The sequence below is a fragment of the Callionymus lyra genome, chromosome 2 (genome assembly GCF_982586985.1).
Source record: "Callionymus lyra chromosome 2, fCalLyr1.hap1.1, whole genome shotgun sequence".
NCBI classification, from domain to species: domain Eukaryota; kingdom Metazoa; phylum Chordata; class Actinopteri; order Syngnathiformes; family Callionymidae; genus Callionymus; species Callionymus lyra.
The window spans coordinates 40,482,098-40,503,901 of NC_141819.1; the positions used below are offsets into that span (position 1 = coordinate 40,482,098).

General features: G+C 38.2%; 1 protein-coding gene across 4 annotated transcripts in view; it reads right to left on the reverse strand.

The window, feature by feature from the left end:
• Positions 1–21,804, reverse strand: part of osbpl1a (oxysterol binding protein-like 1A) — a 37,184-nt gene that overhangs the window by 12,087 nt on the left and 3,293 nt on the right. For all 4 annotated transcript variants that reach the window (XM_087785226.1, XM_087785228.1, XM_087785225.1 and 1 more), the window contains 17 exons: positions 21,154–21,283; positions 21,011–21,096; positions 20,875–20,949; positions 20,702–20,813; positions 20,529–20,614; positions 20,009–20,153; positions 19,865–19,932; positions 19,747–19,791; positions 18,118–18,191; positions 17,959–18,022; positions 17,799–17,900; positions 16,410–16,535; positions 16,263–16,344; positions 15,909–16,015; positions 4,302–4,464; positions 1,750–1,927; positions 767–842 (listed from right to left, as the gene is read on the reverse strand). In XM_087785226.1, coding sequence (XP_087641352.1) covers positions 767–842; positions 1,750–1,927; positions 4,302–4,464; positions 15,909–16,015; positions 16,263–16,344; positions 16,410–16,535; positions 17,799–17,900; positions 17,959–18,022; positions 18,118–18,191; positions 19,747–19,791; positions 19,865–19,932; positions 20,009–20,153; positions 20,529–20,614; positions 20,702–20,813; positions 20,875–20,949; positions 21,011–21,096; positions 21,154–21,277 — 1,713 coding nt within the window. In that variant the 5' untranslated portion in view covers positions 21,278–21,283. The remainder of the gene's footprint in view (positions 1–766; positions 843–1,749; positions 1,928–4,301; positions 4,465–15,908; positions 16,016–16,262; positions 16,345–16,409; positions 16,536–17,798; positions 17,901–17,958; positions 18,023–18,117; positions 18,192–19,746; positions 19,792–19,864; positions 19,933–20,008; positions 20,154–20,528; positions 20,615–20,701; positions 20,814–20,874; positions 20,950–21,010; positions 21,097–21,153; positions 21,284–21,804) is intronic.

The window sequence follows — 21,804 nt, forward strand, 5'->3', positions numbered from 1 at the left end:
AAGTTTCACTGAAAGTTCATATCAAACTTAAAATTTGGATTTTTTTTTTCCCAGTATACAATATCGATCATACCCAGCATAGTATCAACATATGTATATTTCACTTTCAAATTATTCATTCATTCATTTTCCACTTAATCCCTTATGTGGGTAACAGGGGGCTGAAGCCTATCCCAGTTTCATCCTAAAGAGGCGACACCCTGAACAAAATGTCATATTTTATTTTTATGATATTTCTATGTTTTATATTTCAATAAAGTTGGTTCAATTTTGTGTTGCAAATATATTTCAGGCCACTAGATGAAAGCAGTCATTATGTCCTTCGCAGATAAAGAAAGAGAGAGATGAGATGAAGGTGAGATCTGGCGATGTCTGAGGATGAGAGGATACAGTCGACTCCAGCAGCTGATTTTTGGACATATTTTGGTTTCAAAACAAATGAAAGCAGTTACGACTTCATCATGAGTCATGTGGTTTGTAAGTTCTACAACTCCAGAGTCAAGTACTCGACAATACTACAAATATATACTTGTTCCTATAATATCATAATATATTTTATTGTTGCCCCTGTATCGTGATGCATATCACCAAAGTCTTGCCAAAACACATGCCTAGTCTCTAGTATTTTGCTCTTCAATCTCATTTAAAAAAACTGTTGTGTGGTTGGGACACACACAGACATGCAGGCACACACAAACACAATTTATTTAATTACTTATTTGTTTCTTTACATCTATAAAATAAGCCCCAGGAAAAACATCCTTACCATTCCAATACAATTCCGAAGAATACTCCAAATACTGAAGTCGTTTCTTGAGAACATGGGTGCAGGTAAACTACTCCTGAAAAAGTAACACAAATGCATTAGTACACAATTCAAGTAGCACTTATTTTTGTATTTATTAAACATTACAATGTTTTTGGAATTAAGTATGTTGAAAAGTTCATATTTTAGAATCAGTTAACCTTTATTGCCAGTATTGTGAAACACAAGCCTATTTTTTAGTGTTTTGTAACATTAATAATAGAATGATCAAAATCAAATAAAATGTGATAAAATAAAAGTGACATTGTTGTACATTAAGGTGGGCAAATAAAAAAACACATTACATTTAAATAAACAATAAATTAAAATTAAATTATGAATGTATTATTTAATTAAAGATAATATTTAATATATTTCTATATAGAGAGCCCCTGTGCTCTAAGTTACAAGAACAAACGATATTTACTAAAAAAAACAAACATAAATGGATCCAATAAGGGAAGTTAAAATTAAAGAATTAGGTGTAAACAAGAAAACATTATCAACCAAACAGAAGAAATGGTGAAAACAGTCAACAATATTAACTTAAAAAAATGTCAAGACTTAAAGATCAAATATAAGATTTGTTAAATTCCCTGAACTATCAGTTACTAAAACAAACAATTCTGATATTACAAAGTAAATCAAATGTCTGAACGTTATCCTCTCGAGTCACCTGGAAGAGTTTAGGCACATTATTGTGCAAATTCATCAATATTTAAGAGGCTGCGGTCTTTCAATACAATCTCACCTGGCCTCGGCTTTAAATAATTTACACTATGTCCTGAAGACGGGGGCGAGGGAGCCTCAAAATGACAACAAAGATCACTTATTCAAACAGGTAAACTGCTTCAATGGAAAATGTGACAAAAGTGATTTCTGGGGTGACAAAGAAGCTGTTAAACTGTTTAAGAGTGTGTGCGGGCACACGGCACACGCCTGACCTATACTTTGTGATCCCATTGAATTGAGGTTCTTCCTTGTCGCCATGGTGATCCTCCTGCGACATACTGATGGGGCTGCTGTAATGACCGCTCAACACGAGAGAGCCCTCGTCGTCCTCGTCGAAGGAGTAACTGGCCACGGTCTCGAAGCCGCTCAGTGAATGCTCAGAGTCCGATTCTGACAGAGAGACAACACGTTCACATTAAATCCAAGATGTGTACATATATTTTCTCAACAGTTTAGAATCCACACGCATGACCGGGCCTCAGCACTTGAACATTCCTGCTGCTCGACACCTTCAGCTATATGGATTTTCTCTTTCATAAAAGGCTCTGATCTTAAATTCTCAAGTCAAAAGTCGATAATAATGTTGCAGAGCGTAGAAACAGGGTGTTAAGCCCAGCTATTCATAATCTTTGGTTCCCTATTAAGGTTGACAGACGACGCCCACCTTTTGCCGCAGGTAGCTGGTCGACTCTATGTTTATATTAGTGATGAGTTGATGAGGTTTCATGATTCAGTGTCTTCATTTTGAAAGACCACTCGATGTCACTCTCTGTTTGTAAATGAATTGAATCCGTAGATCAGTGCCAAAGATCATAAAGCAGAGAGTGACATCTAGTGGTTGTTCAAAATGAAGACACTGTATCATGAAACCTCATCAACACATCACTAGTAAAAGTGTAATGAAGTGAAAAAATAATTAGACCTCACTTTATGAAAAACAAAACATACAATCAACCAAGCTAGAAATGCCATGTGCGGTTTTACATGGGAGTCACAATGACATCCCAAGTGGGGGCAAAATAAAACCCCATATACTGTTGCCTCAAAAATGCTTAATGAACAAAAACACATTGTATTTTGTTACGACACAGTTTTTTTGCTAGTTCAGAACGAAGCAAGGTGAAGCAGTGTATAGGAGGAACCCAAGTAGAATCATGAAACTTTCCTGAATCAAATAGAACTAAAGATCAAAAATGTGGAATACTGATTACTGGAACTCTTTCAATTCAGGAAAACTTCATCATCAAGTTTAACCTTCAGTATACTGACCGTTATAAATTTGATTTTAAAAATGTATTATGAACTTTTACAGCTCGTCTTAGTGTGGCTCATGAGCTGAGTAGCATCCTAAATCAGGGGTCTTTAACTGTATGTATGTGGCCCTTAAAAGATCTTACAATTTAATTTTGTATTTATTTGTATGATTCATTTTGATATATAGGAGACACTATAACATGTTTTTTTGTTATGGGACCCTTCCCCCTAAATTTTTCCTTTTTCTTTTAGTATTTCCTTATCATATTTAAATTGATAAAAATTAATATGAAAAATTGAAGGTCATTAAGCTTTGTTACATGTTTTCTCTCTTTGTAGGTTTCGTTAATTTCCATTGGCTTGACGGCCCCTTACAACAGTCCCAGTATATAATGTGGCCCCTGAGGAAATGTAATTGCTCACCCCTGTTCTAAAGTTTCACTTTTTTGTTCGCAACCATTTCCATTAATTTCATTTACTTCACCCTTAGTTTTTCTCTTATGGAAGTATCTGTATAATTGCTGGCATCCATCCTAGTTCCTTATCTTTTCTAAAACATTAGCCTCTTTACAGATCACCATATCATGTATATAACATGAATATAAATCTACTTTAAGGAAACCATAGAACAGGCCACATTAAACGACTGGCCAGATTTGCCCGCCCCGGACCCTTCTGTTTGAAACATGTGTTCCAGGTTGTTGTGATGGTCCCCAAGTTTAAGACTGAATTCGAAAGGGGGTCTTCTTTAAAATCTATTTCAAACCAATTTGACAGAATTTTTAAGTTAAGTTGATTATTAAATAGATCTGTTGAAGTTGTCTTTTGGCTACTTTGTTTCATTTATCCTGCTTAAACTTTCTGTTTCCGTTCCTCTGTTTACTGTAAAAATAGTTTTGAAGGTTATTAACAAATAATGGTTTGATTAAACATAGATTTAAATAGCACACAACCATGCTGATAAGAGATTGCATCACGCCAAACCACATTATTCAAAGTTATAATATCGTGAATGTTTCTATCAGCCTTGTCATTAGAACTTTTCCAGGTGAATCAAAAATCAAAAATCAGGTAAATACCTCAACAATCAGACAGTGACTAAGGCTGGCTTCTTATGAATGTATTTGACACATATTTTATTTGTAGACAGATTTTTAAAAAACCCTAGAAAAGGAAAATTCCATTATTTTGGAAATATATTACCTTAAAAAATATAAAACACACACATGCATGATCTTAATGAAAAGTAGTTCCCAAACATTTTCACGTTACGTGCAAAAACTTCCTAATGAAGGTGTTAAGAGTCGGAAAACTCTCCAATCATTTATTAATCAGGGTTATTGAACCACAACCAGGCAACCTGATCTTACGTTCCAGGAGCGCCAGAACATATCAAAGACAGTGGTCGGTCGGAAAAAATATTCCAGCCTTGGTCCTGAGAGTGAACAGTAGAGATTAAGAGTTAAGACAGGGAGGACCCCCATCACAAGATGTCCCTGAAGCCACTCACCAGACACGGCGTCGTGGAACTCATCCTCGCTGAGGGCAATTCCAGGTGAGGATCCCTTGACGACGGATTGCTCGAGCTCGTGGTGCTCTGTGGCCAGAGTCTGCAGCGCTTCGGAGAGGATCTTGTTCTTCTCCACCTCCTGCTCCAGTTTCACACTGCGCACCTGAGACACACACACACACACACACACACACACACACACACACACACACACACACACACACACACACACGCAAGGTTATATTGGAAACGAAAGGTGAGGAGGCAAACGATTGGCAGTTTGCATTGGAATGTACTTGACCAAGACCAAGACCAAGTATTGAGTGGTTCTATTATCCTTTTGAAGGAACAGTTTTGTACCTTCAACTTCTTTCAAAACCTCCAAACCTTAAACCAGGAGTTGGCAAACTTTATTGTGTAAAGAACAAATTTGCATCATTCCGCATTAAAAGGGATACTCACTCATAGCCACATATCAGACCGATGGACTGAATTTCATGTAGTTTAAAGTCGTAGTAGTAAGATCCTTGATACAAAAACTGAGTCGTTTTTTTAAAATAGAATTTCTAGGAACCGTTTTTTTTCAAACATTTTTATTGTCTCGTCCCGTTTTGTTTTTCCGGTCCCTGCCCTTCTCCCTCTCTCTCTGGACGGTTCCCTGGTTTGCACTCCGCCAGATCCACAGCTGCTGACAATCAGGCAATCCAGGGATAAAGCCCAGACAGTCAGCGTCGACAAGTGGCTTCTCATACCCGGTAAATCTTGCTCCTGCCTGACCTTCTGGATACCAACTCTTTACTCGTTCCTCGATTGTTGTCCTGACCGCCTTTTGAGTCAGCAATTATGGTTCTCCTTCTGGGAGTTGCCTTCTATTTTTGTTTCTCCTCTCTCCCCTAGTGGATCTTGCACTTTGCACCCACACCTACCCTAAACTGTCTTTCTCTTTTCCTTGGACATTTTGTAGGACTTCATGGACTTTTGTTTATGAACTGAGAAAACAGACCCTTGAGCACCTGGGTCTTTTATTTAATAAATCTTTACATTTATATTCATACACCTTTAATATTAAACCTCTTTTATATCGTGAATCTATAACAAATAACACTTCTTGGTGTCAAGTATTTTTGATTGTGGTGGAACCAACTGTACTCATAAACCACTAATAACTACTTATTTAAAGAGTTATATAAGTGAAATGGGATTTATTAGTTCATATAAATAACTTTTTTTCTCCAAATAGGTGCAGATCCCTGCCTAAGACAGGGGTAAAAGGGATCAAGTTTTCTTTTAGGTCAAGAAAAAACTAAAAAGAAGAATCAGCAGTTCATGTTATTGAATTGACTTGGAACCAGAGGCTTCAACACTTAGGCTGTAATAGATTACTGAACGCTAAAACCCTCAGTTTATTAGATTTAGATTTAATTTGATCAAGTAATCCTGAGCAATTTTCTTAATCAGCCACATTAGACTCCTGGTCAGATGCCGGAAAAAGACTTTTCTGCAACGATGGAATTAACCAGCCCTTCTCAACCACTTTAAATTTGATTTAAATGAAATGGGCTAAGAAATATAAAAGTAAAAGTATTTAAACCCTATTTATGGTCCATTTTGAAATATCAGATTTTTGATATGTATGGTACATTTTCCAGTGTTAAAATGACAAAAGTATTAGGACTGTTCCAGAGTTAAGTGTTAAACCCGACTCCTCTCACCAAAGTGAAGTCTAGTTTATTGTAGTATGGAATATTAACACCGACAGTTTTGAATTAAACTCTTCACTTAGTGTACATTTAACATTCTGTATAGTGGGACCATTTGATCTCTGGCATAGTGTTAATATTAACTCTATTGTGTTACATTCACAGTCATTTATTCACTGCAAATACATAGTTGCAACAACAACACTAATAAAGCAAAAAACAATAAATAAAAATCGAATAGAAAATACCACTGACCAGCTTTAATGGTGGATGTTCATGGAAGAAATGTGTGTGGTCAGACTTTGAATATGAATTTCTATTTTTCTTTCTTCTTTTTGTTGTAAAATGAGTTGTTTGAACGTATTCAGTTTAAAAAATGTAATGTGAAAAATGAAATGTACAAAAATATCCACATTGAAAAGAAGAAGGCTTGAAATAAAAGTGCTTGAAATAAAATGTTTTTTAAAAATGACCAAAGTCTGATTTTTATCAGTGATAAAAAATTCATATTCAATATCGGATGGCACACATTTGCTTCCATACTTCTTAGTGGCACGGAAAATCACACTGAATTTCTTACACCAATTTATTTTTTAACACTTAATCGTTTTACATTAAAAAAATATATATATACTGTATATTATTTTTTTTACATTGGATTGTTTTGCATTCAGTATTAAGAAATAGCTGTAAAAATTCAGTGTTATTTATTCAAAGTCAGATGGCAAACATCAACATCCTCAGAGGTTTGACTCTAACTACATTGAACCTCCACCAGTGTGTCTTGGGTCTGCTGACAACACACACATATTGTTTCAAGTTCTAGTTTTAAATTGAGCTCCACAGCCTCCCATAAGGGCAGCAGACTGCTCAGTTGCGCTTCAGAGAAACTTGCTGTGCATTTGTTAGAATTAAGCGGCAGCATCGATCGTGTTTATTTGTCGAATTCAACTCGATGGCTCGGTGACACCGGCCAATCAATAAACAAGCAAATGTTAAGCAGCAACAGCCTGGATCAAGCAGGGCGTCCTCTTTTCTTCATGGCAACTTGAGCATCTCACAATAGTAAGGGTTTCTTGGCTCTCATTGAGCAGAAAAGTGTGTAATTTGTGAGCCGCTGCTGTGATGACAGCGCCTCCGTAGATAAACAGAATGTTGACTGATGAGTCCTCCCCCTCCTGTGCTCCCCTCTCATTATCAGACCTACGTCGAGAGACAGAGATAGAGCTGAGAGGGACCAGCCGTGTTTATCTGTAATGGAGGACAGCCGTCTCAAATGGCTTTTCTGTTGGAACACGACTCCAGAAAGTGTATCAGATGACGGCCTCGGCCTCCGCGGCAAACCCGGCGGCGACTATCGACTAATATTGACAGTGAATTAAGACCTTGCAGCTGCACATACTTTAGAGAATACCGTCTCTTCCTCCGGTCCTGGAATACTTATACTAATGTTGACAAAAAGCTGTCAGTGACGCATAATTGATGGTGTTTATCTGAGAAAGAAAACAAGACGGTGGAAATGGTGTGTTTGGAATAATGTGCAGTTGAAACCTCGGTCAACCTGAGAGGGGGCGCTCACACAGCTGCTTCAACCCTCCACAGGTGCTCCAGCCAGTGCAGCGTCAAGTGATGGTGAATCATAGTTTGTCAATGACTCGCTGACTCACCCACATGTGTGCACGTGGAGTCCTGATGTACTCCTGTATTTAAATCATCTTCTCAATAGAACTGCTTTATTAAGGAAATGATGAGTGGATTGTAGACGTCACTACTAACACTGATGGAAAAAACTGCCATCTTTTTCCATCCATCCATCCATCCATCCATCCATCCATCCATCCATCCATCCATCCATCCATCCATCCACAGGGCTGTCCATCCATCCATCCATCCATAGGGCTGTCCATCCATCCATCTATCTGTCCATCTGTCCGACCATCCATCCATCCATCCATCCATCCATCCATCCATCCATCCATCCATAGGGCTGTCCATCCATCCATCTATCCATCCATCCATCCATCCATCCATCGGGCTGTCCATCCATCCATCCACAGGGCTGTCCATCCATCCATCCATCCATCCATCCATCCATCCATCCATCCATCCATCCATCCACAGGGCTGTCCATCCATCCATCCATCAGTCATTCTATCCATCCATCCATCCATCCATCCATCCATCCATCCATCCATCCATCCATCTATCCATCAGTCCTTCTATTCATCCATCTATCCATCCATCCATCCATCAGTCTGACCATCCATCCATCCATCAGTCCTTCTATCCATCCATCTGTCCGACCATCCATTCATTAATCCATTCATTCATTCATCTGTCCTTCCTTCAGTCTGTCCGTCCCTCCATCAATCCATCCATCAATCCATCATCAATCAGTCATTCTATCCATCCATCTGTCTGACCATCCATCCATCCATCCATCCATCCATCCATCCATCCATCCATCCATCCATCCATCCATCCATCCATCCATCCATCCACGGGGCTGTCCATCCATCTATCCATCCATCAGTCATTCTATCCATCCATCTGTCCGACCATCCATCCATCCATCCATTCATCCACAGAGCTGTCCATCCATCCATCCATCCATCCATCCATCCATCCATCCATCCATCTATCCATCCATCCATCCATCCACAGGGCTGTCCATCCATCTATCCATCCATCAGTCCTTCTATCCATCCATCTGTCCGACAATCCATCCATTCATCCATCCATCCATCAGTCCTTCTATCCATCCATCTGTCCGACCTTCCATTCATTCATTCATTAATCTGTCCTTCCTTCAGTCTGTCCGTCCCTCCATCAATCCATCATTAATCAATCCCTAGATAGTTGTTAGTACGCTAGTTCGGCTGAGTCAAAGTTATGACCCTGTAACACTTTGTATCTTTCTAGGAGATAAGAATATCAACCCTGTGTTAAAACCTCTTCCTATTTCATTTATGTCTCATGTCTCTGCAATAAATATAAGCATTTAAATCAAGATTCATGTTGAGTAATTTGCAGACCATATGAGTATTACATGATCCTAGATATAAAGAATATTTAACGCGAAGTGAAGATGGCTCAGGTGTCCTAGAATGACCCTATAGGAGTTCAAATGCGAGTGAGGAGTTGTCAGTCAGTAGACTGTGACTGATGCAACAGAGATAGTGAAGTTATCATGGAAACCATTATTAGAAGACATTTTACAGTCTGACTAGCAGGGATTACAGACATTTGTCGCCAAAATGCTCCACCCCATTTCCACAAAAAAAGACACGCTTATAAATAACAAGGTGTGATTCTAAAGTTGTTTCAATTTGAATGGAGCGTGCACACGACACAGCCTCTGATTACAATTACAGCTTCGATCAACTCCTGATATCCTTCTAAGCTTCCGTTTACAACTTCTGAGGGCACGCAGCTGCTTCAAAGACAGACATTGATTAGTGTCACATTCCGCTCGGATTATGCGTACGGACACACCCATAATCCACAAGTAAACCCCAGCAACACACACTTCCACTACAACTCTGTGTGCACACATAATTAATAGGAAGATTAGTGGAGGATATTCAGAATACTGTATATGAACAAGTGGCTAAAAGAAAACAGGATTGAAATAAACATTTATTAGGGAGATCATTTTCTGAAATACAACTGAATGCTTGTCATTATGTTAACCACAGCTTGTCCTTTATACAAAATATTGATCTAATAATTGTAATGTGTTGATGAAGCTTCATGAAACAGCTGATGAGGTATCATGATACAGTGTCTTCATTTTGAAAGACCACTAGATGTCGCTCTCTGCTTCATAATATTTCACTCTGATCTACTAATTCAATGAAACCTGACATCATTTTCAAACAGAGAGTGCCATCTAGTGGTCTTTCAAAATGAAGACACTGTATCATGATACCTCATCAACTGTTTCACTCTCTGTTCGAAAATGATAGAGACAAAGACTATAAAACAGAGAGTGACAATTAGAAGGATGAACACATTGTCTTGTGATACCGCACCATCACATCACTAATTAATAAATGATTTCTAAAACTAGATAAAGGAACATCACATGTGATTGTGTGTTGTCTGTTTGTGTGTTGTGATTGTGCAGACTGAAAAGACTTAAAAAACATTGCATTTAGAATAGATAAGAATGAATGAGTCTAAATGACACTGTTAAATTCTAATAACGTTTGTTTGAAAACATTACCTAATGTCAATCATTAGGAAACAATAAAATCTAGAATCTGATACAAAACTGAGCTCACGGTTCGAGTGTATATTTATAGGAGATGTAAAATGCAATTATCGTGGAGCAAAACAGTGGGACTACACTTGAGCCCAGACGGGATTGTTGCTTCTCCTGCAGAAGTGTCGGGTTGAGTCGTGTCAGTGAGTGGGAGGGAGAAACAAGACAGCAGAACTGGAACTGTTGTAATTGAGGCCAACAGCCACTAATTTAAATAATTGCTGCTACATCTTCGGGCTGTTGCTATTGGAATATTTATGGCATTGAACGGTCTCTGTGTGCCGATCATTTGCCTCGCTGCGGCAAAACGACACAAGTGAACACACAGGCATTTAAATATTCAATAAGAGACGGGGCCTGTCAAACGTGGCGGCGCCGCACATCGGAACGCCACATATCGAGATTAGAAGGCATCAGCGGGGAGCAACTGTGACTAACTCGTGTTCTACTTCTCAGATAAAAATCCGTAATAGAAATAGATGAATTGCTGTTCAAAATGAAGTTGGCAAGCAAGTGAAATATAATCTTTGGGAAAAATCAAAGTGATGATATTTGTCTGCTGGTATCATCCTCGGAGATCGCCAACGCTAAGAAAACCATAAATACCGTGAAAAAAAAGAAGGGATGTGCGCATCATTGCGTACGACCATGTGTTCCTTTATTAAACTTGATTTTAAAAGGAGATAACAGACATGATGAAAAATCTACAGAGCTTTGAGTCATAGTTGAAATGTTTCCATCAGCATCAGAAACAGCCTCACGAGTCTTGAACTCTGGGTTCCGCTCTGTCGAGTCAGATCTAAAAAAAAACATTTTTAAATCAAAGTAAAAGCAAGATAGCGGCAATGAAATGCAACATTTTGACACATCGTTGGTTTATCAGTAGCAACTATGTCAAATCATCCCTGAGCTCCAGTTTGTGCCATACTGAACGGAATCAGAGTTTCTTTGTAAACAGTTAATTAAGGACAACCTTTCCAGGGTGTCCCAATCTGATTAAACCAAGGGTCAAAGGGCTATAGCAGTATAGCAAAGACACACCACTATTAATACACAAACTCACACCTTGAACTTCAGAGTTCTCAATCAACCTCTGGATGTCTTTTGGACTGTGGGAGGAAACCAGGTTTTCGGAGTGCCCGTTCTACAAAAAAAGACAACCTTCATGTGATGTTGTCGCACTAACCACTACGCAACCTTATGTGAATAATGGATATGGGGAATTAAGAGTTGGGAGGATCAGTCAAGCCAAAAAAAATAAAAATAAAAATAATATAAATTGAATATTCAGTAAGAAGGCGTAACGATAGTTAAGATAATTTACAATTTTTTAAAAAACTTTCTATTTAATCGTATTATTCAATTAGATGTTGTTTATTTCCATATCAGTGAAAATGTAAAATGTCACTTTATTTCCATTTTCTTGCAATATTTTTTGAGGGACAACAAGAAATAAGAAAAGACTAAAACGTAACTTACAACTTCAAAAACAACTGGTAGTTGTTAGTTTTATAGTTGTACTCTGAGGGCCACATACAGATAGTCAGTGGCCCGCAAACCACACGTCATACTGTACGTCAAAATGAAATCGGATTAATTTAAATAAAGGTTAGCAGTAAAATAAAAACTGTCTTATATATAAATATTAACTTTGTTTCGAAAAAAATATAAAGTTTTCATCTTCTTCAGGCGGAGTGAATTAACCTCGAGTGGGAAGGTGTGAGAACAAAAACTTAAAGCCCAGAGTGGAGAAACTTATTTTGAGGATGGAATTTAAATCGAATGATAAGACATGCCGTCTCAACAACGCTTCTCTGACCTTTATCAGCCATCATGTATCATTCTGTACTGGTCAATGGTTGAATTTTTAAACTTTTTCTTGAAGACATTAAGTGTTGCTGAATGTTTGACTTCCTTGTTTAACCTGTGACCGATATTGAAAAGGATTTTAAAGTAGTCCGTATACTCTTTTGTCTGAAATTCCTATTTCCTCTAAGATTCTGTTTATATTCTCTTTCATAAAAGATCTTTTGACATGCTTTGTAAAGTCTCATAATTTATGGTATTGTAGATGAATAGGGCCACTCCTCCTCCACCTTTGTTTTTCCTGTTAACACATAGAAGATTATATCCATCCAGGAAAAAAATCTGTCCCTTTGTCTTCTTTAATCCATGTTTAATCCACAGCGCGATTGTACTGAAGGGTTTTTAGTAATTATTGAGGTATTCCTTGATGTGTAATGCAAAAGCCAAAGTTGATTTTCTTGGTGTCTGTCAATCGATTGTGAGCACTTCGATTGAACTGAATTGTGTGTTCACACTCGTTCACTCACTCTACATCATCGTGGATCCCAAATACAGTTGAACTTCAATGTCAATGGAAGACGATTAAACTAAACCTCTCACTTTTATAAGGATATCAAATGAAAGTTAATCATATTGCTCCTCAAAAGCTTCAATTATTGTAAGTAAGTAAGTAAGTAAGTAATATTTATTTATATAGCGCTTTTCGAGACCAGGGTCACAAAGCGCTTAAACAATCAAAACAATATTCAATAAGGTATATATTTTAAAGATCAAGATAAAACTGATAACACAACAGGAGTTCCAGAAAATCAAGGAAAAGCCTGAACAAATAGAAACGTCTTAAGATGTTTCTTGAAGGAGTCAGTAGATCCATCAAACACAGAGGGAGAGGAAGATCGTTCCAAAGCTTAGGAGCAACAACCTGGAAGGATTTCTCTCCTCTGGTCCTGAACCGTGTGCGAGGAACCATAAGTAGATTCTGATCCACAGACCTCAGAGCCCGAGCTGGGGTGTAAGGCTGGATCAGATCAGTGATGTAAGGAGGAGCCTGACCATGAATAGTTCTAAAAGTAAGAACCAGAATTTTAAAGTTGATCCTAAAAGAAACTGGCAGCCAGTGAAGAGTTTTAAGGATCGGAGAGATGTGAGTTCTTCTACTAGAGCGGGTTAAAATTCTCGCTGCAGAGTTTTGTATTAACTGCAGGCGAGACAGATCCTTCTTGTTAAGACATGAAAACAAACTGTTACAATACTCCAAACGAGAAGAAACAAACTATGGGACTTGATGCTTGGACTGACTGCCTCCAGGCGTTTGGTTTGACACAGTTGACGCAGCAACAACAAAACTATAGCACGTTCCCTTTATTAATGAAAACTTCTAGATAGAAATTGTAAATATTTCAGGCAGAAGTGTGGGGGTGTATTTTGTGGATTTGGTTGAATCGACATCAAAGCGCTCAGAGATCTGACATCTGTGTCGAATATTGAGTAGGTGTATGTTTTATTTGCTCTACGCACCATAAACACGGCATCTTTGACATACGCTGATATAGTGTCACAAGCTCTGGCGACGACATCTGCGCTCGTAAACACAGTATGTTGTGGCGCTCACGTCCATGCTCCTCACAACTGCCTCCTCAATGCTGCTTCCGCGTGTGACGCAGGACAGCTGGGATGGAAGCCAGAGTGAATGAGACGACTGGCTCGGATCCCACGCCTAATGTATTCCTAATAAGGTCTCAGAACATTGAAGCTAATCCTAAATCTTCTATTACTTTAATTTGACACTAATATCTTGATGGAGGTTTAAAACATTAAATAAATACACCAGATTAAGTCCAGATATTCTAACTGGAAAAATATGAATGAATCATTTATATATATATATAAAATAGTGTGTGTGTGTGTGTGTCCACCTGATCCTAATAGATTCACAAACCGCTCAACCAAAATGTCTTAAAAATGCGGATGCAGTCTATTGTTTAAGATTTGAGACAGTAGAGCGACTCCATTAGGTCAAGGGAAAGGGGCACGAAGGGGGCAGAAGTCCCCAATGAAAATTCAAATACATCAAATCGAAATTTAAACCATATTTATTATATATTAAATGGGAAAATGGAAAAAGAGAAATTTCAGATCCTTCTGTTAATTGTAAGTGGGCAGAAAGGGGATAGAAGGCACCGATGAAGTTTCAAATACGTCCACTTTTTATCAAATTCAAACCATATTTATTATATACTGAATGGCGAAGGGAAAGGGGAAATTTTCAGAAATCAAGATCCATAAGTTATGGAAAACCAGGAGTGCCACTATGAGTTAATAATCAAGCGTTATAGAAATAGAGACATCCAGGGTAAAAGAAGAAAAAATTAGAAAAGATTCCCTCATCAAACATTCACTGTCTCTACTACAACTTCTTTATGGTTTTACTTAACATCTAGTGGTCTTTCAAAATGAAGGTATGAATGATACCTCATCAACTGTTTCATGAAGCCTCATCAACACATCAGTGATTAGAGATCTTGACGATTTTACAAGATCATTATAAGAGCAGAAACAAACTAAAACAGATGCTAAAATGTGCATATGCACATACAGTATACATCCAGTGAGCATTGCAAAAAGATCAAAACAAGTGTGTGACCACTTTTAAGAAAAATAATATTCCATTAAATATATAAGCCATCCACTATCTGAGTTATCAAACCATTGCACATTAAACTTCCTTTGTTACGCATCAGGTTATGTATTTAAGAGCTAACACTGTGGGTGTGTCAGCGAGGATATCGTGACTTTTTATTTTCATTTATGCTTGTTTTCCTGTTTCATTTCTTTCATCACTTAATAACAACTGTTCTGTCTTCTTAGTCATCTCTTGACACTTCATTTGTTGAAAACCTTGAACATGTTGTTTACTTAAATTGTATCAAAATATTCAACCTTTTTAGAGCATAGTCACGATCTTGGCATCTCAACTCAAACTTAAGACCAGATCTACTCGCTCACTTGCACTATTGCACCCACTAAACCCTTTTATACGATTCAGTTGGACAGTCCAGCACAATAGATGACAATATTATAAGTAGAATAGAAAAGCACTGAAACAGGGCACATCTCTGCCAAAGGCTTCTTTTCACTGCTTTATAAAAACATCCTATCGAATGTATTCTGTGTGGAGTTTTCAAGTTTTTTATGTTTCTCCTTTTTGTTTGCCCCAGACAGAACAGGTTGGGAAGGCAGCAGTTCCCGGTTTATAATCTTTGATCTACTAATTCAATGAACCTGGCAGCTTTTTTCAGAGAGTGACATCTAGTGGTCTTTCAAAATGAAGACACTGTATCATGATACCTCATCAAATGTTTCATGACGACTCATCAACACATCACTAGATCTTACTCTTAAAGTGGTATCTCTGCTTTTTCAACACTCTATTAATGATCAAACCCTGATGGAATTAGGCCGCAACCCAGACCGCCAGAGAAAGCAATGCGCTATCAATTGGACTGAACCAGCAACTGCTTCCTAAATGTAATGAATGCATATTTATAATTAAAATAAAAGTTGTAAAATAAAGCTATTTTACTGCAAATTTGTTCTTATATTTATAATTATAATTTATATCGAGGCCTTTTAAACACTGCTGAGTTTTTTCTCGACACTTTGGAAACTTCATCCCTCATTTATTTGCCTAGACAGCCGAATAATGTGTTGACATGAAAGACTATCATCGCCGATAATTGGGAGCAGTGACGGATTAAGTGTTCCTCTCCGTCAGCCTGAACGCTGATGAGAAACGCTGGCACGGTAAGAGGCGCTCCGAGGGAAGACACTCACCCCTTCCTGCTTGGAGAAGAGGCCGAGACAGATGCTGAGGTTGGAGCTGGTCTCCCTGGACAGCTCGCCGATATCCTGTATTTTCTGCAGGATAGTGGACGGAAACCCTGAGGTGAGGGGGGAGAAAAAAAACACTGATTGAAGCAAACAAAAAGGCAACTCAGAGGTCTCTTCATTACAAGGATCTCAGACTTCATTGCGCGGCTGTGAACCGTTTGAATCAGTTTAATGATGCTTGTCATTTTAATTACATGGCGTATATATCCTCTCGAACAGTGTGGCGCTCAGGACTCACTCTGCCACCTATTGCAATATACATTAGAAGGTAATTAAGCGTGAAGGAACATGTTTTACTTTCTGCCAGCCCGTCGCTTTTCAGCGCGGTGAGGAAAGCTGCCACCTCCTTCTCCAGCCTCGCCTGGCTGGTCTCGGCCGCCTGCAGACGAGGACGAGCAGATTAACGAAGACGGCCGGCGGCGGTCGGATTTAGGTTCTGGTCACCTGTAGTGAGTTTGCGAGATCGCAGAGTGTCACGGGGTCCTCCTCCTCCTCCTCCTCGCTGCCTTGCTCCTGGGAGCAGTAGTGAGTGCTGAAGGCGGCGTGCTCCTCCACGGCGTCCAGCCAGGCCTGAGACACAATCAGGAAAACAAGATGAGTTCATCAGGACAAGAGGTGTGACACTTGTTTTAGCTCAGGTGGAGGAAAACCTGTTCCCAAGTGAGCGAGACCGGTGGAATAATGGTAAATAACTGAAACAAAACAATCCACTACCTGCTTTGATTTGGTCTGTGTGGAAGTATAACTGTGATTTTAGAATTTTTAAACAATCAAATATTTATCGAAAAATGTAAGTAAGTAAGTAATTTATATTTGTAGAGCGCTTTTCCAGGCCAACAAACGAAATCATAAACAAAAAGAATGTTGTAAATTGAATATTTCTTTATTAATAGACTTTTGAATTCAATGTAAAAATTATTGCAATGAGAAAATTAATTTCTTTAAAAAAAAATCTAAATGTTTAAATGTAATCTTTTTTTTTTTCAAAAATTCAACCTTTCAATATATAAAATATGAAATGTACTCATGTAACAAAAAATGTTCAATGGTACAAAATGCAAATAATCTAACATTTCAATCAGTTTAAAAAATGATTTCAGGTTTTATTGAATAAGTAGATTAGAGTGAAAGAATATAAAACAGAGAGTAACATCTGACTACTTAGAACATAATTTATTGTGAAATTGCAGCTAATTTTGATTCTTAACCAAGTAACCATCTGGTGGGTCTTGAACGGCCAATTGGCCACACTTTTAATAGATCTGATCAATATGAAGAACTTTGAATTTAGTAAGGGAAATTGATGACAAGATTATTAGCAGAGGACAAAGCACACTACATTTTCCTTCCATAAGCTCTGGAATGGGATAAGAGTCGATTTACTGTCCTATCGTTGGAGTCCCACAAGTTGACTGATTGTCCCCCAGGATCTAATGTTCAGAGTGTCCCTCCAAGGTTATCAGTGCGAGGCTGTTGTCTTGCACTCTGGTTTTCCCACAGAGAGACAAAAACATTCCAGCATGTAGCAACAGAAAACAAGTAGAAGCCAAATTTAAGAAGCTAGCTGACGCTGCACATATTGTTGATGAAATTAAAAGTTGTTGTGGGCCGAACTAAATTTCTACTGCTCTTTCAACATTGACATTTATTATAGAAGTGACTTCTAACTGTTGACATTCACAATCTATGTTCATTATCATTCCCATAACTTTATAAAGGTCACAATATGAACATTATAAATGAATATACTTTGCCATTCAGCCATCAAGGGGCCACATAAAACGACTTTGATTTGACACTCATTGGCTAAACAAAAATTGAGGAAAAACTCACTTTTCTTGTGGCTTTTGGCTCATTTTTGGGTGAAACTTTAAAGTGGTGAACACTGTCGTCGAAACACTTGAGAGTAAAAATACAGATGTCTTTGGCTCCGATCTGAAAATGAAGAGATGGAAATTGATAAAAGTCTCACCTGATGAATTAGACAACTCACCAAACATTGAGAGTGTGTGAGAGACTTGCTTCCCTGACGTCTCCTATTGGCATCAGCGTCGCACCTTTTGCAGACGACACAAAGTTTTTTCTCTCTCAAGGATCGAATGTAAACAGATAACTGTTCAAGGACGACGAACAAAGTCGAGGCGACACCTACTGTTTGGGGAACCACGACAAGACTCCGTCTTGGAGGACCGCCCAGTACGAATGCCACCCGAAAAATCTGGAACTCTGCGGGACAAAAAAGAAGAAGGGAACGAGTGATTGTTTTGTTGGCTGCTGGGAGAGAAGAGACACTTGAGAGCGACGCACGAGTGGAAACAAGACGAGAGGCTTTCATGGAAAATTTAAGAAACAGAGAGAAGTTTGAATGTAAGAGGTCACAGAAGACTTTTCACTATATTCTTTCATCATCATCTTCACGCCATTCAATTAAACGAAAAAACTAAAAAAAGATTTTGACATCTTTGGGGACTTGTATTCCTGTAAAGACATTCTCAGGAGTAGTGGCTTTAAGGGGAGAGTCTGAAGAGGGGGGTTGGACTTTGGAATTCGAGATATAGATTTAGAAGATTTTCTTTTTGAAAACCATTGATCCGTTAATATAAAATTTACAATAAACTGGTCAAAAATCGAATCAGAATCGAAGTCACGTACACACAGGCTGGTTAAATACATCTTAGGTCTTAAGCACTCATTTCAGTATCAGCACAACCTGTTGAATCGATTTCCAACATTTTATTCTTGATCATATATTCCGATTCATTAGTTTCATAATAAGAGGTGTGGTTGACTTGACTTAAAGGAGACCTTGTTTCACTCGCCCTAACCTCAACTCAAGTGGAGCGGTTTCATAACCCAGTTATAACTTAACATGTTTTAACAAGATTTTACTAAACCGTAAAAACTCCATTCCCAAGGTGACTGTGTATTCACCTTAAAACCGTTGCTCACTCAATTAAAACTCACTCAGAGCAACAAAATATGTTTGACTAATAAAATAAAGCTAGCAGAGTTAAAAGTACAATAAAATATTAAAAATAAATATAGCATAGGTCTGTTTAAATCTATTATAAAAAATGCCGTTAGGGAAAACTCTCCAGAAACGTTTCGATCAAAAATAAAAATAAAATAAATACAATAAAAAAAATGGTTTAATTTAAATATCAGTGGATTAACTTAATGTACTCATAAACAATTAAATTATCATTAAAAATATTAATCAATATCATTTATACAGGTATTTTTATCTCCAAATTCCTCGTCTCTTAACTGCAAGAGCCAAATAAATCGAGATAAAAAGAAACTTTAAAATGGTTTTCAAAACACTCTTAAACAACTGTGAACATGAGGAAAACGGTTGCTCCTGCGTTTCCAATAATTCCAAAACTAGCCTGGAAAAATGCATTTTTTTCCTACCAAAAAAAGCCAGTGAAAAACTACTTACACAAAGACAATAAACACATCAAAGATTGGTAAAAACTGAAATGAATAAAAAGTAATTTAAAGCATCAAAGAAACTATTTAATTGTTTAATCATCTTCTTCTATCATCTCAAGAAGATCATCTTATTGGTTAACAATTTTGTTCTGGTGGTTACAAAAGGATATAAGAGAGCTCTAAGAGCTTGCTTTTCCCCGAGAAACTGCTGCATAAATGACTCATAGGTGAAGAGGAGTGAGAAGTAAGTCAGGAGGAAACAGGAAAGGAAAAGTTTTGGAACACATTTTACAGTCATGAGTGACACATCCTGATGAACGAGAAAAGCGGTGTAGCAAAGTTTCACCTTGTAGAGCTGTCCCTCGTGCTTCTTAGCGTTGCGGGTGAAACCCTGGGAGAGACACTTGTTTAGGAATGCCAATAATTGAGGAAGGAGGGAAATAGGGAAGCAGCTGAACACTCACTCGGTGAGAGTGTCCCTGCAGAAGTTGAATCATGGCCGTGTCGCTGGCCAAGTCCGACGCCGTCTGACCTGCAAACATAATGTTCACCATCAGAGGCTGATCACGACTTCAATTATGAGGCGTTCGTCTGGTTTATTTCAGCACCTATCTTATTCTTGATACTGGGGTTGGCTCCGGTCTTCAGCAGCTTCTGTGCGCAGACCTTCTGACCCCGGTACGCTGCACAGTGGAGGGGTGTGTTGCCCAGGAGATCAGTGCAGCTGAGGTCCGGACACTTCTTCAGGTTCAGCTACATGCGGCGAGACAAAGTGTCATTTAGAAACACAACAAATGTATAGGACATGTACGTCATCATAAACTTGACTTGCTTTGTTAATTCCACCCAGGCGTGTTAGCAAAATAACTCAAAATTGGATTAAAGGATTTCAAAGAAAATGTTGGTCATTTTGGTTAGTTATGAAATTTGAAAATTGTTTCATTACAGTTGAAAATAGTTTGATTAAATATATATATATATTTTAATTACAGTTGAAAATGATTTGATTAAAGTTGAAAATTGTTTGGTGACTGTTAAAAATAGTTTGATTTCAGTTCTAAATGTTGGACTTAAGTTGAAAATTGCACCTGGAAAAGACGAGAAAAGAACAAAAACATCGACACTCACTAGACGTGTTAGAGTTGAAATGTCTCCTTCTCTTGAAGCTTCCAGGAGTTCCTCCTCCAGTTTTCTCTCTTCCGTACGTTCAGCCGCTGTAAGCGGTGAGAAACATAAAATGAGTCACCTGAAAATATACCTAGTTGTTAATGATGTCCTAAATAAGTATTTATATGTCCCACCTTCTAGCATGCTTCTGATTTCTGCATTTTCTGTAACATGTTTGGGAGTCTGTGCTGTCCCGTTCATAACCGTGGCACATGCATCAAAGTGCAGCAGCAGCATGACCACCTCCTGACCAGATCAAAGTGTCAACAGTGAGCAACCAAAACACCTCAGTGTGTGAAGAAGTTACATTTCTTCCTGTGAAGGCAGCTTTGTGCAGAGGAGTGTCTCCCATGTTGTTGGGCAGGTTCACATCAGCGCCGTTCTAAAACATGCCACACATGCATCAAGACAATTCCGGTTAAACATGTGTTAGCGTATATTACCTCAAGGAGTACCTCCGCCACGTCTTTATGTCCAAAGTAACAGGCCAGATGAAGAGGCGTCCAGCCAAGATTAGACTTGCTCTTCCCTGCAGAACACGATATTCAAAAAAAAGCAGAGTGACCTTCTGAGGTCGTGAACAAACCTTTGCAGTTGATGTTGATCCGTAGTTCCTCTTTGATCGCGGACATGAGAAGCCTCTGAATTCCAGCAAGGTCTCCATTCCTGGCACATCGTAGGAACATTTCCTCCGGCTCCAGCTCCTCCATAGACCCCTGAAGGCAACACGGTGTTGAGAGAACGACTTGAAAGAGAGTCAAGTTTACATTATTTCATTGTGTATATTTACACAAGAAAACGCTTTTTATATTTATCTTCTGAAAAAATGTGAGTGATGTGTTGATGAGGCTTCATGAAACAGTTGATGAGGTATCATGATACAGTGTCTTCATTTTGAAAGACCACTAGATGTCACTCTCAGTTTGAAAATGATGTCATTATACTCAAGGCCCGGGTGCCAAATCTAGCCAGTCAAGTCTTTTATGTGGCCCGTTGGATGGTTGGAAACCAAAGGAGATTCATGTTTATGTTGATATTTCGACATATTAAGATGCCAGTGTTTAAGATAAGATAAGGAACATAGAAGACCTGTGTTAAGAAAACTTGTGTTGACAAAAGGAACGTGTTTGAGTGTCGGAGAACAAACTAGATCCATATGATTAATTTCATTTGCGATATAACCCCAATTAAAAAAGAAGTGTGTTTCAAATCGCAAAGGTTGCATTTATATTCAAAT